Source organism: Halyomorpha halys, unplaced genomic scaffold (assembly GCF_000696795.3).
Source record: "Halyomorpha halys isolate HHAL.00 unplaced genomic scaffold, Hhal_1.1 Scaffold481.1, whole genome shotgun sequence".
Taxonomy (NCBI): domain Eukaryota; kingdom Metazoa; phylum Arthropoda; class Insecta; order Hemiptera; family Pentatomidae; genus Halyomorpha; species Halyomorpha halys.
In genome coordinates, this window is record NW_027113262.1 from 493245 (window position 1) to 513266 (window position 20022).

The 20022-nt window shown below is 29.2% G+C and overlaps 1 protein-coding gene across 1 annotated transcript in view; it reads left to right on the forward strand.

The window, feature by feature from the left end:
* The window catches only part of LOC106683408 (eukaryotic translation initiation factor 2 alpha kinase Gcn2), a 73414-nt gene that overhangs the window by 895 nt on the left and 52497 nt on the right, over nt 1-20022 (forward strand). Inside the window, exon 2 of the mRNA XM_067050844.1 lies at nt 1857-2020. Coding sequence (XP_066906945.1) covers nt 1857-2020 — 164 coding nt within the window. The remainder of the gene's footprint in view (nt 1-1856; nt 2021-20022) is intronic.

Here is a 20022-nt window from a genome sequence, read left to right on the forward strand (position 1 = left end):
AAAAAAAAAAAAAAAAAATTGGGAACCACTGCTTTGAAGTCTACTAGTTCTGATTTAAATTGGGCAGAACTACTGAATGCTCAGCATGCCGTGTTATTGAGGATACTGTGGAGAATGAGGTTTTTTCTTGCATTCATTTCATAGAAGGAATATGCGAATTGGAAAATTTGTGTGGAGTGTATATCACACAAAAATGTGGTGAGCCACATTGCTGTGCTCGGACCAACATTGAGAAGCAGTGAAGAGAGTTGTCCTTAAGAGGTTGAGAGCCGAAGAGAGGGCTATTAGATGTGACTAGCTTGCGAAAAACAAAGCAATTTATAACACAACTGTCTCATGTTGAGAAGATAACTTTGAGGTGGCACTCAGCCTATTCTCTCCATGAAGTAATACCAAACAGTGGTCCTGTGGAGAGGAAAGAACAAGTGTAGGGAGGTTGTTTTAGTTGGTAAAAATTTTATTTAATGTCAGGATAATGATCCTATCAATCAAGCCCACTACGTTACAAAAAAAGGATATATAACTAGTTTAAAGTTTTAAAAACACCATCATAATCTTTGAGTCAAAATGATAGATAATTTTTGGGTAGGAAAACATTACTACAGAGCATACCAAAAAACTTGTTAAATTTACACCAAATATAGATGGAGAGATTAAGAACTTGGAAAAATAAAAAATAACTAACAAAATATAAAGAAAAAGAAAAAAAACTACTTCAAATATATAGGGATTATTCAAAGTTAATGTATATAATATAATAAACATTCTGAATAGAGGAGGAAAAGTTGGTTGAAAAGATTTGATTGGTATTTTAATGAGGAAAATGACGATGCATGGTGTATGACAGCAGGGAATGCATTCCGTAGCACTGTTTAGGAAGGGCTTGTCAAACGCAGCAGTTTGGTTGGGAGGAAGACAGTGAGATGGACAGAATCTGGTAGGGATTGAACCAAGGAGGAGCTGGAGGTCGCTAATGCAGATGGAAAAAGGGAAAAGGATAAAGAGGAGATTTGGGGAACATGTACGGATAATAATAGAGAATGGGAGTAGGAATTATTAGGGATGACATGCTGGGAACAATCTGTGAGGAAGAAATGGGACCTTTGTAGGGTACTAGGTGACAGGGAAAGTTTGGTAAGTAGGATATTATAGTCAACGGAATCAGAGATTTTGAAAAAATCTAGGAAAATAAGGATGGAGAGTTTCTCCTGGCCAATGGCTGTGAGAAGATCGTAGGAGATTTTAATAAGGATAGACTGAGTGGAGTAGCCATGTCGGAAACTTGACTAGTAGGAAATATTGTTAAAGTTATTGACCCACCAATAAAGATGGGTCGCCATGATATTTATTCTGTAAAAGAGCTGAAAAACTAACATAGTCCTTAGGTTTAATTTTTTTTTCTTAAAATTTACATTCAATTCTTTACGTTTCTTTTTTTTTTTAGTTAAAAAAACATTTGTTTTATTATGTATTGTATTTAAGTTTACAATATTTATAATGTCAAGAATTGGTTATTTCACTAGGAATAACCTAGTAAAGATATTGTGAATCTATATTGATTTTTACCTGGAATTTTCACTAATAATGAAATGAAGAGAGAGAGAGAGAGAGAGAGAGAGAGAGAGCTTTGTCTGACAATGCATAGGGAGGAAACTCATGAAATAATGCCCCTTCTTTATCAAGGCTTTCAGCTAACAATGCCTCTTTTATAACTTTCCATTAGTAGAATTAGCTATTGACCGAATTTTAAAATATCTTGTTGATTCTGTATTCATTTGCAAATATATTTTTCTATTTTCACAATAATTATCTTAACAGTAATTTTTTTATCTTAATTAATTTTTCTTTTGTTTAAGGCCATTTATGGAGACCAGTTGCTAGAAATTACAAATGATAATAAAAATCAATGGACACCACTTGAATGTATTTTGACTCTTGGTCCTCAAGGAATTATTGGTCATCAACCTAATACTCCCACTGTTGATCTGCACATTGTCTGCCCAGAGGATTATCCAAATGTGTAAGAATCATTTATATTATTTTTATTTAGTTATTTGTCTGCATGATATATTATTTTTTAATCTGAATCATGATTTTTTTTATTGTTCTATTTCTATGTATTTTAAAATAATTTTAAAGTTTAAATGATATTCCTTTTTATTTCTAACACTCATACTTTTTAGTATTATGTATATCAGACTTTATTTGTAGAGAGATGAAATTTTCTTGCTATTGTTATTAATAAGGAGGTAGACAGATCATAAATCTAATAATATGAAAACAATTACACATCTATTTATTATAGTAAGTTCTATGTTTGATCGATTTTCAAACACAAATCATTACACTTTCCTTTGAAGTTTATTATTTATTTCACCACATGAATGAAACAGTTCCGTAGTGTTTTAATCAATCTTAAATTTTGCTGTATGAATTGCTTCTTCCTCTGTATTTTTATTTTTGAAGTTTTATAAAATTAAAGTACTCATTCATTTCCTAGAATAATTTAATAGTTTTTTTACAATTTACATGATAAATAATAACAGTTCTTTAAACTAGTTTTCAAATAATAAATATTTCTATGTACAGGATGTCCCAGTATACAGGTTCGCCCCTCTTAACCTCTACTATTTTAGAAATTAAATTTTGATAAGAATTCATATTGGACACTGTTTTGATCTGATGCATCCTAACATATCCCAATTACTTTTTTTTTTTTTTCGTGCAAACCGTCTAGATAGTCGAAAAACCCTAAGGAACACAATTGCTTCAGAATTCAATTTCCTATCAAAATCAGTTGTCAGTTGAGACTTCATAATCATGACAGCCATTTAGTCTTATCAGCTAATCGAGAAACTCAAATTATAATGACAGATTCTGATGATCGAAAATGGAATTTAAATACAATTTATTCTGTAAGTTTTTCCAATTCTCTGCACTATTTACTCAGATATTGTCAAAAACAGTAAATAAATGTCTTCTTTTTTTGCAATTATTTGGGATGTGTTGGATCAAAAATGTGCTCTATATGAATTTATCTTCAAATCTAATTTACTATCAGAATCAGTAGAAAAATAACCCCTTTTCGTTAAAAGAAATCCAGAGTTAGGTGTTCTGGAGAAGGTTAGAAAATTAACAATACCCTCAAAATGCCATAATAAAATTGCAACTGTTATGACTCTGTGAAAATTAAATCAAAATCCAAAGAATTGTATAGGTTAGGGGAGGGGGATGAACATGTATACTATGGCACCTTGTGTAAATTAAAAAGTACTGCATAATTATCATTACAGTTTACAAGATTAACTTTATTCTAAATATTAGTTTTATTATTTCTTCATTTATTAATTGTCTTTCAGTTTATTTTTTTGTGTAAGTAAGAAGTCACTTTTCTTTTCTTTTTTTATGCTGGAGAAATAATGTGGTTTATACTAAATATTTTTTTGATTCTATTGTTGATGTGAAAGGCTGTGGCACATATAAACTAGTTTGATTTAATAGCTATTATAATAGGTAAAAAAGATACTTCATTTACCATTTCAGTTCTTTAGTTTCTTGCTGTATGATTTTTGTAAAAAAAAAAAAAAAAAATTGAATGATAATCATTTTCTTTCTACATCTGTTTTATTCATCTATTTAACAAGTAATCAAAATAAGATTGTTATTCTTTTATCTATCACAAATTATCTAATCAATTTTCACTTTTTTTCGAGGAGGGAGAGGGCAATGAATATGTTTGTGTGTTTTTATTGTGTGTATGTGGGTTTGTGTGTGTGTGTGTGTGTTTTTTTGTTTTGTTTTTTACGAGGGTCGGTGGAAATCTTCAAGACACGGATAGGCCCGTACCTATCCGTGTGTGGGATTCTTACCCACTAAAACCACCGCCCTACACCTGTTTCTCACCCTCCATGGGACCGCCGTTAGGCATTACATCATGGGGGTGATTGGCTGAGTGCCGCCTCATTGTTTTAGGCTATCTCCTGGTTCGCCTATCTCTCTCCTCATTTCTTAACTTCTGCATCAGCTGTGCAGCAAATCGTTGGCCTGCCATCCAATAATCATGGTTAAGCAGCATAATATTGACGATATTATCTGCTGTCGGGTCTGAGCCGCAAACACGTCGGAAGTCTCTTCTTTCTTCATGAAAGCGGTGACAGAAGAAGAAAACGTGTTCTGCACTCTCTTCCGTTTCTGGGCACAATGGACATTCTCCAGTCTTATCGAGCTTAAACCTATACTGGTAGGCTCGGAAGCAACCATGCCCTGTGATAAACTGGGTGATATAATATTCTACCTTGTGTGTGTGTGCATGTAGGCTTTAATTTAAAAACTTTTAAATTAAAAAAAAAAAATCAGTTTTTAAAACTTATAGTGGTTAATAAACGGAATGTCATATTAAAAATTATGAATACTTACCCTAAGAAACAGAGCAGGGTTTAGTTAACGTCCTTTTTATGCATTGTAGAAGAACAAATATTAAATTACAATTTTCTTGTGAAAGTTCTTATTTCTTGATTAACTTCACAAAATAATTTTTTTAAATGTGGTCTGAAGAATGAAAGCCAATTTGTAAAAAGTCTCTGTGGGTTGAGTGAAGATTGTTAAGTTAAAAGTAATTTATAAAAAAATTTAATGCTAATTGATTATGTTTAAAATCAGTTCTTATTATTTTCAATCGTAAAAGCAAATCAATTTTAAAATCTCCATTCACTCCTTTGACAATATGCTTCCTCATTTATAATAGAAGACAATGGATAATTTATTATTTTAAATTTTTATGTTGTATTTTTTTTTTTTTTTTAATTAACAAGTGATCCTCAAGATTTTCTCTTTTATTCCTATTTAACATTCTACGGGGTCAGTTCTTTCTTATTTTTATTATATATAAAATAATAGATCTTATTAATTGAGAGATATTTCCAAGAAAAGTACAATACAAGGCTTACTGTTTGTTGTACTTGATAATAACACCAGTCAACATAAATCTTGAGTTTGTTTTTAGATGTAGGTTAAAAAAAAAATAGTGTTACCAGATAAAAATTTTTTTGTAGAAACTGCTGTGATATTTTGGATTTTATGCAACATAGCGCACAAATTCAGTTGTTAGTAATTAACTACAAAACTATGCACTTGACAGAATAGCTTACATTTTATTTTTTAAACTCAATTAAATTTTAAACATTTTGAAACCTACATAAGCGTCTGTATGGCCATTTGTTTCCAAAATACAGATCTCCAAACATTGACCATTTTCTCCTAAAAATCAAAAAATTCAGTAATTGTTTGTTATTTTGTGAAATATCATCAATTATTTTGTGATATATTTTTTTTAAAAGAGCAACCTTGTTAAATGAGTAATGAAGTAAATTTAATTAGGTTTTATTTCAGTCCATAACAAAGTGTTTATACCCTATGTTTCTTTTTAAAACAGTGAATAACTGAAAATATTAACAATTATAATTTAGTTTTACAAAATTTGAAAAAAAAAGAAAGAAAAAAATCCTATTAAAGTTGTTCATTTATTTTCATTTCATTCGTTTATTTGTTCATTAAATTTTCATCAACAGAATAAATACAAAATGAAAAATAAGTGTATAGAACATGTGAAAATGATTGTATACAAAACTTAAACTGTCCAAGTGGTAATTATTAAATTTTAATAAAACATATATAGAATAAATTAATTATTTTAATTTTATATTGTTTATTTATTCTGTTTATTGGAATTTAAAAATAAATTAATAACTTTTTTCATTTAAACCTCACTTGTCAATCTTTTTAGTTATCCGACATTTTTAGGGAAACCATTGACATTGAACATTCTGTTATTGGCTGAAATGAAAGCTAATTAAATTTACTTCAAATTCGTTCTACATGGTTGTTCTCATAGAACGAAGATTTTGACATTAGGAAAATAAGAGACGATTAAAATTCTTGAATTTTGGGTGAAAGTGGATCTCTTTCATGGAAAGTAGTTGCCATGTTGTTTATTTTGGTTTCAGATCATATGAATTTTTTTCTATTCTAGAAAAGAATGTGCAAGCTACTTGGTAAAGTGTGTGATTTTGGAGTTAGTTAGTAACAATTGAAAAACGTGGCCTAATTGCACTGAAAATCTGAAGTATCACCCTATGTTCTACAAAAGCAACCATTTGGATAATTCGTATAGGATCAAAATGTAATTGTTAGAATATAAAAAAAAAAAGTTTGACCTGTGTAATCTTTTCCTTTTGTTTATGAATCCCAGTCATGTCAATCTTTCCATTCCTCTGTTTTTAAAAATTTTAAGAGATTTTGCATAGGTACCTTGGAATTCTGTTTCATAGTTTGCACATAAAAATGTGTGGCAAGTAACTTAGGATTGCTTTTGAATTGTATAATTATATTAGGTAATGTTGTATTGAGATCTAGGTAATAGTTATTTATATTGTATATTATGCTATAGCATAAACTGTATTTCGGTTATCATTGTGTATAACTGGAAAATATATGTTTCTTGAATTATTGCTTTTGTTAATGGATGCTGTTGATCTGAAAAGCTATTGAGAATACATTTCTTGTTCTAAAGTCATCCACAGGTATTCTATTTCATCTTGATCATGAAGTTCATAACTGTTTTTGGTAATGTCAAATCTAGTTATTTGGAATTTTCTTTTTCTTATGAATGATATCAGTTTCCTTTTCCTAGCATTTATTTAAAATCAAATTTCTTTGATTTTCTAAATCCAATGGAATTATTTCTAAAATATGAGATAAGTTTACTGCTGGTTAAAAGGGGATTCTTGAAGGAATCCAACCTATTTGTCGCCATTCGTTTTGAATAATTCTGTTGAACTCTTTTTCTTGAAATCATTTTCACTGGAATTTATATGTGCTACAATTTCTTCCACTGTTATTGAAATTTAGATGTCCAAATTTCAGCACATATTGTTATGGCTTTTACGTTTATTAGTTGTTAAAAGGGGATTTTCTAGGAAGCGATCTGTGATATTATATGTCCTGAAGTCAGTTTCTATTTGATTTTTGTTTTTTATTTCAAAATTATGAACTTAATTATTGGTCAAACCTAGAAATTTTCTAGTGGTGAGGAAATGATCAGTCATGACAACTGGTTCTCTCTCCTTCAGTCCAGTCATCTGTTGTTTACTATCCTATAAATGTGTAAAATTTTCATTTCTGTCCCTAATTTTGGCCAAATAGAGGTCAACCAATTTTGAATTTGTGGTTATCAGTATGTTAATTATGAATTAGAATATTTTAATGAAATTTTGAGAAATGTAAGTGCCCCAAGAAAGAAGAAATAGTGTGTTAGATGTTAAAGGGAAAATATCCTAGTTTTTCCGCATGAAAGAATGAACACACAAGCAAATGTTGGTTTGTAACAATTCTATCTGTTTCAAATTAAGACAGGGTTGATTTAGGTCATGTCATTAAAAGATACAAGCATGAGTAAAAATTTCAGAATTCTTTAGAACAGTTTAGTCCTTTTTTTTTTTAACCTATGTTTTTTAAACCGCATGATTAATAAGTGCAGCTGAGGATACTGTTGCATTCCACACAACTCCATTGACTCTCAAAATAAATATAGTACTACAAACTTTTTTTTATATTAAAGTAGAATCCTATCTTGTTACTAATGAGACTTGGTATCACATTTGTGTGGAACAAAATTGTTTTTAAACTTTCTACAAAGACCCTACTGTATGACTTCCCTGACAAAGTGATAGCTTTACATTTATGTGTGACTACATGGAGGAAATGTAATACTATCATTTCATACTACATGCTATTTTGAGTGGCCTCTTGGAATATTCTTCGATTAGACTTGCTCTTGGGGCTTCTGTACCTAAACAGTGTGGATCTAAAGATTGCGTAGGATGCAGTAATAGCTCTAAAAATTTTACTTTTTTTGCTTCAAATAAAGATCTGACAATGCGACCCATCTTACAGCTATCTCAAACCCTTTGTTGAAAATAGTTATTTCATTTCTTTGATATGGTATTGAATGACATTGATCTCAATATCGATAGCATTGGTGGGATCAAAACTTTCTTGTTATTACTGGCATCCAATATATTAGACCATTGTACTGCTTAACTCAGTTACCAAAAATCCTACAGATCCAGCTAGTGGCATGAAATGTCAAACTATGTGCAACAACTGCATAGGGAACTTTTGAAATAACTTATTGTTTACTATGAAATCACAAGATCGAAATACAATTGAAAATGGATGAGCTTTACAATCTTAATGCATTTGGTTGTGAAGAAATATATTAGCATCAAGATTGAGAAGAGTATTCCTATATTCTGAGACATGAAGAGTACTCCAGAACATCTCAAGTATTATGGAACATAATGTTTCATTGCATGTTATTATATTAAATTACTAACTACTGTTAATTTACATCAGTAATTATATTTGCTTTTCTTAAACATTACTTATTTTTTCCTTAGTATGTTCAAAACTTAATAAACACAAATTCTTGTTCCACAATTTATTTATGAATGTTGCTTTTCTTTTGTTAGAAGAGTTTTTTATAGTTATGTATAAACTCTAAACATATATCAACATAAATTTCGATATGAAATTGACATAAATGTTGTTTTATATCATTTCAAAAAAACATTTTTGAGCCTCTTAAATTGATACAGAATCTAATGATCTATAATTAATGTAGGAGTGAAATTTTTATTTAGTATTACTTATTGGATTTTGTAAAACATACTCATCATAAATTTAGTACTTTACCAGTTGCAAATGATTTTTAAAACAGTGGTAGAAAATATTTTTATAACTCTCTGATGTTGTCTAACTAATATTTATATTTAAATATATTGTAAAACTATTTTATATAAAAAAAAAAAAAAATTTATATATAAAGTGTATACAGTTCCCCATCAGTCATACTTTTCTTCCTGTTGCTCCTAATAGTGATCCAACCCTTTCTGACCTCCAATATTTGTGTGAAATCATTGTTATCAAGTGTGTATTTGGAGATTGTATACATTTATTATGGTATTCACACTGGGATTGCATAGGCGATTTTCCTGCCATATTTTTGCATTTATTGGGGTTTGGTTTAGCTACATGAGGGAGTTGGTGCTTACTTATATGAGATTAATTCAGCCCTCTTTAAAATAGCACATTAGATTTCTTGTGTACATTGATGTCATTGATCGTTAAATTATGTGATTCAGTGTGTTAAATGTTGATATAATGTGAAAGAGGAAAAAAACTTGTATGTTAATAATGGTTAATTATTTCTACTTACCATCTTTTTGTATTGTATCTAAAATATTTACTCATTTTCAAAATGATCTAATATTATGTATATAAAAATACGAAAGCATATGTCTAGTGTTCCATTAATATTTTTTTATCTTTGAATCAGTTTTGTACACATTATTTAATTTGTGTTTTGTTTTCCCTAATGCCTATGGTTTTGTAATATGGTTTATCAGAAATATTATTTTATTTCTTTAACAGGATATATCAATTTTAGTTTGCTATCTAATGTAATCCTTAAAAATAAAATTTACTATTATGTTACCATTAGCAAAGATTGTGTGATATGCAATCCTTCAGCTGATCTTAATTTTACTTACTATTTGTCACTAGGTATCTTTCATGTACAAATAATTGATAAAATAATTCAATACATGTACACTTTGTTAAAGGATTAACCTAGTCATTAAGCAAAGGGGTTTTGATATCCTGTTTACTGTTGGTTAATTCTAGTAGGGTTTATAAAATTGATGTATGATTGATTTTACAGTGAATAATGTTTTTTGGGACTCATGATTTTATCTGTAACTAACATACATGTTTCTGTTTAACAATTTATTGTTTGTGGTTCAGCAGTAATTTTATTAGATGTTGGTACATTTTGAATTTATTATGACCTGGTAGGTTTAATTGCTTCATTCTTCAGTCAAGGACTTAACCTTAACTCATTTAAGTATTTAGGTGGATTCTAAACAATGAAGAATTTCCCCTAAAGGCTGTTAGGTTATATTTCACTGCTACCAGAATGTTAGAAGAAACCCTCCTGCATTGTTTGTACAGGATTTAAAATTGGTGGTCCTGCTACAAGTACTTTTATGAGCTTATTGTATGTTATAAACCTGAAAAAACATATCTACTCCAAGCATATTGTTGACTAATCTGTCTTCATATTTAACTATACTTTGATAATACCCCCTCCTTCAAGAATTATGTACAGATCTTTTTTGTATCATTCTAAGTATGATTAGTTTTTGGTGGAATATGTCTATTTAAACACAAGTGGATCATTTTTTTTTCTAGCCAAATATATAAATTTGATGGTATTTAGACCTAAGGAATCAATGTCATTATAAAATGCAAAGTTTCTTGTTGTCCTTAAAAGTAAGATTTTTTTTTTGACATTCCAGCATAGTTTAAGATATTTTTAAAATATAACTTTTTTTTCAAAACAGATGACACCTTAAGAAAGGTAATTACAATATTTCCTAGTCCCTTTTTATATGTGGTTAGTTTTTAATCCATGGGCATTTTGAACTATCATTTTTCATAGTTTAATAGACATTATTATTTTGAATCACTGAAAAGAATTACAAAAAACAGGAATATTCTCATTAAAAAAAATTAAAAAATAATAAAAATATTTTGTGTAATTTAGAATTTATTTGAAAAAATATGTCTGAAATAAATGAGAAAATATTTCTATGTTATTTTATTCACTGTAAACTTGAAATAACTTGTTCATTATTAAAATATGATTTATTTGTATATATTTTTATAAGATTCCTAGAATCCAGGAAGAATGGCTTGAGGTTCCAGTTGTAGCTGCCAATATTTTACTGTTTTTAAATTGCGAATAATGATGGTAACGTTTTAGTTTGTACTTTTTCTATTCTAATAGGATAGGTATTTGTGTTTAATAATGCCAAAACCTTATTCTCTATTACATCTGGCTCCATTATGTATTATTGTATCAATTACAAATGTATGATAATAAACTTTTTTGTTTTAATGAGTATGATTTCTAATTAATTTTTTGTCATGTTTAATTGAGTGTTGTGTTTCAAAATAGATATATTTGTTCTATAATATAATTACATAAGTTACCTGATTATAAGTTTTAATATTTATATACGAGATTTAAATATGCTATATACACTACAGTTGAAGCTTATTTTATGTAACGTACTCATCTTCCACTTTATAAGTATTATCATTCTCCTTTAATTTTTTTTTTTTATCATACCTGTTACATATTGTAAGAATCAGTGATTTCTCAGTCACTAAAATAATAGAGCTAGCTGTAAATTAAATACTATTATTACTTCTCAATATCTCTATCTTGAGAAAATAAAACCAAAATGTAATAACATTGATTATTTCATGACAAATGTAGCATAGCCTATTAGTAATTAGTCTATCAACTCGATTATTGATCGTTACATATATATTTTCATATTTTGTTTATATTCCAGGTTTGCATAATCTGATGGTAAAAACATCTTTAAACTATATAAGTAAAAAAGAATAAGTGCAGTGGAGTGGATAATCATAACTACAACACTATATTAGTGCTGCATTTTTTTATTATTCAATCTATGGAATAATTAAGTTAGTGCATTTACTTGTTGCTAACATTTTTATATGAATAGTTTTGTTTGCATATTTTCCTTTTTTAATATAATGATTTAATTAGCAATTGTAAATATCTCAGCATAGTTTTTATTTATTGTTAAATATTTATATGAGTTTAGAATTGTTAAACCTTAACTATCTTTAAGCTATGGAATCAGTAAATCTTGAGGTGTAGAATTGTTACATTTTAAGAATGATAATAAATTTATTACTAAAGAAAAATTCTATATTTATCCTTCCTACTGATATATATGAAGTTATTTTGTAATCTGTGTGTGCAATGTGTTTTATTATTATCATTTATTATATAATTATGTTTATTATATAATATATATCAGTTATAATTATGATTATTACCATTTTTTTAAATTATATGATGAGTTTGTTCAGTAAGCTGTTTTGAGTCAAACAAGAATCTGACCCACATGATGGTTAAAAATACATTATTCCCCCCTTCAACTCTGCTCTACTTGATTTTTAAAACAAATTAACATTTTTTTATAATTAAGTAGAGTAACATTTATGTAACTGATGACCTGAAAAATTAGATTTAAAGTTTCTGAAAAGTTTCAGATAAATAATTATATTTAGTAAACAACAGCTTAATTTTTTTATTCCAAGTGGAATATAATTTGTATTCTTATTATGTTCAAACTTTTATTTAACTAATTTGTTTATGAAATTAGAAAATTAAAAAAAGAAATTAAATTGTACTGCTTCAACCCTTGAAGGGTCAGGTGTGGAGTTCTACGGAAGTATTGTTACTAGACCAATAGCTGTGCTAGGAGGTGATTTGGTCAGAATCACACTCGACTGCCAAATATTTACCCAATTAAGGGTACCCAGTTCATGAGGCTGGGTGAACCCCGGAGGGCTCATAAACCCACAGGGCTAACTCATAGCTACAGTGAAACGATTATCTGCCACAGCCTGATTCGAACCTGGGTCCTTAGAGTTAGTAGCACAGTGCCTTACTACTGATCTACCCTCTCCCTAAATTAGAATATATTTGTATTATTTTTATTTTAGAAGAGTTAAATTTATTTGCATTCAGACATGATGGTTTTCTTTAATCAGTTTAAATGACTCAATTTTATTATCTAATTCTATAATTTTTAGCCTTGTGAAAAAATACAGAGGATACAAATATTTGAGATATTATTAAATTATTTTTGTTTTTAAATGAGATCATTACCTCTTCAGAACACAACTTGGTGAGTAAATACCAGCAAGTTCAAAGCTTAGTTTTTTCTACTTTTAAGATATCTTTATTGTTCTATATTTCAAAAATATTGTCTTTTAAAATTATTAAATTTTATTTTTTTGTAATATTAGTCTTCCTTAAATGCTTATATTTTATAAACATTGCATAACTATCTGAAGTGATAATATTTGTATTCTTAAGTATTTTGGAGCTCCATGAGACCAATTATCATTTACAAAATTTATAAATTAATAATCATTATTACCATAAAATGCTATGGGTTGCATGAAAAATTATATAATTATAATATACGACCTTCAAAAATTGTTTTCTTGAAGGGACTCTGTGTTGAAAATCATTTGTCCTTTCTTTCAGATTTTCAATAGTTTTGGATTTTGATTGACTGGTGAGATATATTTTCATCTTTCCAGTTATGCTGAAGTCTAAGATATTGTTTTCATTAGTTCTTCTGTTTTATCTTTTAATGATATAAATTTCTTTAATTCAGTCTAATATTAAAAAAAAAAAAAACCTTGTTCTCTATTATCTGTCTTGTTTTAGTCATTGATTTGCAACTAGTTATTATTTTTTTAAATATTAAATATATAATCATTAAAATATGCCACAGCCTTTTCATTAGCTTCTTAGCTTTTCATTTTATTAGCTTATATGTTTTGATAGTAATTAAATTGTTAAAAACTTGTCTACTTATCTAAATTTACAATCGACTCTCAATAATTTGAAACCTAAGGGACCAGAGAAAAACTTCCAATTATTGAGGGTTCAAAATCATGAGTGTTCAAGGAATCAAGAGCAGTGGAAACCAAATTAGATGCTGCAAGCATATGCCAGTGTAATAATATTTAATTTGTACAATGATTTTGCATTTTAGATGTAGAATCCATTTATATAAAATGGCAACATCATCTTCTTGTCTATGGTGCGTTTAACCTGGTAAAGCTTAGGAATTAAAACTTAATTTGGAAATATTGAACCCAAAACCCTTCATAGGTTATAGTGGTACTTTTTATTTATTATTATTATTTTTAAACTTGGTCATTTTGTGTTTTAATAAATGTTCAATAATTTAATTTGACTGTTTTTTTCTTCTTTTTCTATATATTCAACCAATTTAAGGATAATTGTGTCACAATTTTTTTTTTTAGCCCAGTTAGGGTACTGTGAAATCAATTTAGCCTTACAAGGGTTCTGTGGTGAAAAAAGTTGGGGAACTGCTAATCTAGAGGTAGTGAGGGAAAATTCAAATAAAAGGGAGTTTGATGAAGAGTACATGTGTAGCAACATGATATTTATTTTAAAAAGTACAAAATATACAGATATAGTAAATACAAATGTGAAAAACTAAAATTTAAATATAAATATGCTACTGTTAAATATCCATTTTGAAAAAAGTATGTGATTTTCTTTTGAGTGAGCAACTTCCACTTAGCTTTATCTAGTGAATATTCAATGATAATGAGAGCTGAGAAGAAAGTCCTAACTGCAAATAATTAAGTGTTGGGAAGCAAGGTGTCATGCTGCAATTTCAAATTACTGTGGTGACCATAACACATTGATTTTGTAAAATTTATCAAGTGTTTTTCAGGGGTAAGGAAAGAACCTCAAATTATCGAGAGTCGACTTTATATTCTTACTTAGCACTTTTATAGTTCATATCATATAACATACCATATATTTCTTAATAGTGAACTATTCTAAAAGAAAAATAATTACTATGAAAACAAAAATTATTTTATTATTTATCTATATTTCAATTATAATTAGTAATTGAAGTAATTCTAATTCATAATATTGGTATGGGTTCATTATGAAAAATTAGAATTGTTCATAATTAAACTTCAGAAAGTATAAACTGTATAAATGAATATGGAATGTATATACTTCCATTCTTTTTTTCTGCATGAATATTAATCTAATTATTAACAAGAAAACAAAAACTTTCATAGGATACCCTTATCTGTCCAAACCTAATGATAAATGACAAAATAAAATAATTGAACATATTACTGATGTTTAGGTTATCTTATGAAAATGATCTAGTCATCTTAGCAACAAGGAATAGTGTAATAGTTATTAGTTAGGAATTATGTCTCCTTTAATCTTATATGGCTACATGTGTCGTTTGTTGACAGAAATCAGAATTAAAGGTAATTTTGTCTATAAAATTGCATACAATGAATCTGAAATATGATTGAGACCCTATTGAAAGAAAAATAAATATAATAATAAATATAAACTTTATTGGGTATTTTGTTATATCATTCTATTTGTGAAAAAATCCACTACTAAGTAATATGTTAGGAGAGGAATTTTTCAATATAAAAAATTGTAATCAAATTTCAAATAATAAAAAAACAAAAACAGAAAGATGGCGTAAGAAAAGGCTAGGTCTGGTTAAGTTGATTAAAGTGTCCCTAAGCGATTAATACCTGTTGACTTACCCATATATACGCCCTCATGAGAATTCCTTGAGCCCTTCTGTGCTTCATAATCATCCCAATTTTTTCCTCTTTTTTTTTTTAAACACTATTTCTTTAAGATTTTTCAATGTTACCTTATGGGCATATGTGTCAATAGGTATTTACGGTTGACAGGAAGTATTAGCCCATCCTAGCACCTCCCTGCCCCTCCATAGAAAATTAAAAAAAGAAATAAATGCTAAGAAATATATATAAAAAAAAAACCTATTATTATATACGTCTACAATCATAGTGTGTGCTTTTAGAAGTTGTCACTCTTTATAAAGTGAGAAAACAACAGTTTCTTCAGTAGTTGCCATGACTACTAACTACTATCTTCACCTCCATGCCATGGACCTACTGGGCCCCCTTACTCCTGTGTAATCCATAAATCAAAACGAGTTGAGAAGTAAAAGTGCTTCATGAAAGATTGAGCAAATTATCACTGAAGTTGTTTGAAACTGACTTATTTAAATAAATTTTATTCATAAAAGAGCAATTCATAATTTTTCTAATGAAGAAATGTTCCTCTTGTAAACAAAGATTTTTCAATTTTTCTTTTTAATGTTTGTTACTTTTCAAATATTAAATAAATTAATGACCAAATGACTTTTATATGTAATGAAATTACAAATAATTTCAACTAGCGTGTTGTTTATAACCCAAAGTGGTTCAGAAAATAATTGGAAGGGCACCCACACCTTAAGGAATTTGAAGTAAAATGGCAAAAACTTGGGGTTTACTCATGAACATTCACTTTTTAATATTCTTATTTGTAGTAATTTAAACGTCATGAAAGACCCCGGAAAATACGGTTTGATATCTTCAAAATCGAAGGGTTCACGCCATTTTAGAATCTTGTAATCTCAACGTCTTTGTTGTTTTCTGGCATTTCATAAACTGAAATTTTAGAGATATAATACATAATTGTCATGCCTTCTTTTTATCGTCTTTCTATTAAACATATTGATAAGGCTGTTGGTGTAGAACTTTTTCTAAAAAAATACAAAGAAGTAGTTAGTAAAATGATTTTTCCTCAATCATGAAAAGGAAATTGATTGTATGAATTCAAAATATAAATTTAACAAGAGTGACATTGACATCAACAATAATAATAACCATCTAGTACACGATACTTTTCTCCCATTGTGGATTGTGTCGCATTAATAATTTCTTTTGGTGTGTATGGAGTTATATCTAGTAGGTATTAAAGGTATCATTAATTTGTATTTCAAACACATTTTTCGGCCAATCGCTTACCAAATTTCTTAAGTTGTCTTGTGAAATTTAACCGTTGTAATGTTTTGATGATGGTTTGAAGATGAGAATACAAATTCTATGAAGGCTTACGTATCGAAGGTGGTTAATTTAAGTTGATGATATAACTCTTCGAATATGGAGAGAAAGATGTAACAGTGCAGCAAAAGTAGGCGAGTGATTGGTGTATAAGGTATTTTTTTTTAAATAGATAAAAACAACAGTTTAAAAATAAATAAAAACTATTAATTTATTGAAATACTTCTAGACCTCCTATCTTTGTACTTTAACGGAAAACATAATTAATTTTTTTCTAAATGATATTGTAATAGCGTCTCTAAACCTGAAGGAAAGCGAGAACATGAACATACAAAGAAGTAACATCTTGAAAATGGCGCAAATTGTTAAGTAATGGTTAATTATTTAAATTGAGAAATTAAATTCTCAGACGATTTCGTCCTTAACGCTTATTGCGCACTCTTTGTGTGTTAATTGTTAATAGTTTACAAAATTAGATTTTCTATGATAATCCTTCATTGGAAATTCCAGGGTTCATTGCGCTGTAAAATAACTGAAAGTTGTCGCTAAGTCGACTTTGCTCCCGAAAAAAACTTCATTCACCATAACTAAGACCTACAAAGATTCATTTTGAAATTCTCAAAACTCCATAAAATAAAATGGGGGATGTCTATTGAATCTTGAACACCCTGTGTATTATATATTTACTACATGCTAATTTTTGGACTCATCAACGTTTTACTTCTATCTGTTAAATTAGTTATTAATAATTTATAAATATTATAAATTTACAATTAAACAAAAAAATTCTCCTTTTTTTGATAGTTTAGTAGGTCTTATTAACCTAAATGAAGTTATGGTGAAAGAATTTTCTTTTTGTAGTGAAGCTGACTTGTTAATCTCTTCTAGTTCTTTTTCAGAGCTCTTTATTGAATTTCCACTGAAAAGAGGTTTGTTCAATAAGAAATTCTCATAGAAAAATTGATTTTAAATCTGTGGATTTTCCGATCCGATGCGGACTAAATCGTGAAATTTAACTACATTGCTTCAGAATAAAATTGAGATTCTAACGTCATAATTTGGGTAACCGTACCAGGCATAGGAGTGTCAAGTATAATGTCAGTAGAGTAAACAATAGTTTACGGTTTTTCGTGATTTACGCCTTCAGAACACGTCGGAAAAATCACCATTATAAAATCATTTTAAACTCAGATTTTCTATGGGAATCCTTCTTGAATATTCCTCTTTCAGCTGGAAATTCCAGAGCTAAGTGAACTACAGAAAAACTGGAAGTGAAAAAGTCTACTAATACGAAAAGAAACATTATTCATAAGAAGTAGAGAACGGCTTTTCGAGTAATTTCACCTTTTATTAGAGCAATAATTCACTTTCCATTGGCACTAGTTTTTTATTTTACATTTTAGGGTTACAGCACGTATTTGCGCATTTTCTGCACGAAACTGTATTTTTTGAGTTGAAACATGAAATCATTGTTTACATTTACAAATCTGCGACGACATTGTTGAGTGCGTACAGTGCCCCAATCTTACTTCAGCAACTCGGCCTGTTCCACTTTCTTACACTCTGCCAGTTCCTAAACCCTCTAAATATTATAATATTGAAAACAGAAATTCTGAGGAAGAACATGACGCCTCTGAACAACAAAAAAAAACCAATCGCAATTAGTTCTTCCCACGACCCAGGTTTCGTGGTAAATGACTCGGTTAATCCCACAGGTGACGTCAAGAGGAACTGACTCGAAATCTTGACTTGACCTAGAATGCTGAACTTATGGGATCCAGGTTACTGCAATGGCATCTCCTCCAACTAGGTGTCAGGATACATTGAGTACTGTAAGAGATAGATCTTCCTTTTTTTAAGACTAAAAGAAGCCTTGTTGCTGATACTAATGTTGAAAGGCTGATGGAATGCCTTAGTTTATGCCTCTTGACCCAAATTAATGTAGGCTCTTTATATAATCTAAACTTATTTTGAAAGCAGTATTACTGTGCAATGGTACTGGCAATCTTTCCTTCCATCCCAATTGAAGGAATGTGAAAAATCCCAAATGAGGTCTGTGGAAACATAAAAGCTCTCTTTTATTCAATTAAATATGTTGTTCATAAATGACAGTATATCTGTGGTGATTTAAAAGTTATTGCTTCACTTCTGGAAATGCATTTGGACTATTTTCTTGTACTCCTATTGTCCATGTATGTGGGATAGCCGAGAAAGAAAGTCTCATTACATAAAAGGTGAATGCCCAGCAAGAACCTTTAAACTTGTTTCGAAAAATATCCAAAATGAGCCTTTGGTTAACCTATAAACCCTTCTACCCCCTCCCTTACTCATCAAGCTGGCATTGATGAAGAATTTTGTTAAAGATATGAACTAGGAAGGACAATATTTTAGAGTTGAATTCCCGAAATCCTGTAATGCTATGGTCAAGGAGTCTTCGTCGGGCCTCAAATTTGATAATTTTTTAAATATGCTAACTTGCCCAGTACTATGATACTTTTACATGAAAGGTTTTGGAAAAGTTCTGAAAAGTTGATAATTTATGCCTTGTGGGGTATTTAATTCCTAATTTCAACATTTTGACCTCCAATTTTTCTCAGAAATATTACAAAAATAGAGAAAGAGTTTCTGACATTGTTTTTCGTCTGGGGTTTTCAGTAGCATCGGCTATAAATCAAATCCGACTCAGTCAAATGAGGACCAGAAAGAAATGTTTTGGAAAAGGTCTGAAAATTTAGTCATTTATGCTTTTTTTTTAGGGTGTTAGTTACAAATTTCGGTAGGTATGTATGCATTATTTTACATTATAATTAAAGAAGAGAAAGTTAAGTACAATTTTGAATCTGATGATTTTTTTTGTTTTGTCAGTTCGTTTTGAAATAAACGCGAAACGAAACTATAAAACGGAATGTGGTCCAGTTCAGACAGAAAAAAATGAGTCAATAAAGTTGAAATAAGTAGGGATCCTTATAATTTGTTTGTTTAAAAATGAGCGAGAGTCTGAATTGTGAGATGTGTGTATATTTTAGTCAAATGAGGATCATAAGTAGGTTTCGTATTAGATTTGGGGATAATAGCCTGCAACTATTTCATAATGTATTGTGAGGCTGTGAAATTGAAATTTGAGGATTTTTTATTTATTTGAAACTACTTATTATCTCTTATAAAAGCCTGAAATCTAAGAGATATTTATATGGATTGGAAGAGCATAGATTTAGGTTTACTATGGTATCGGCCGATTACAATATATTCGATCGTGCGCCGAATTATTGAAAAGGTGCTTGACTATGAACTTAGAAAACAGGTCACCTTCCACAGAAATCAAAGGGGTTTTATAAAGGGCCTTCCGGGAGCACACGTCAACGCGAGAATTATCGATGCGATTTTGAAAGATGCAAGCAGTAA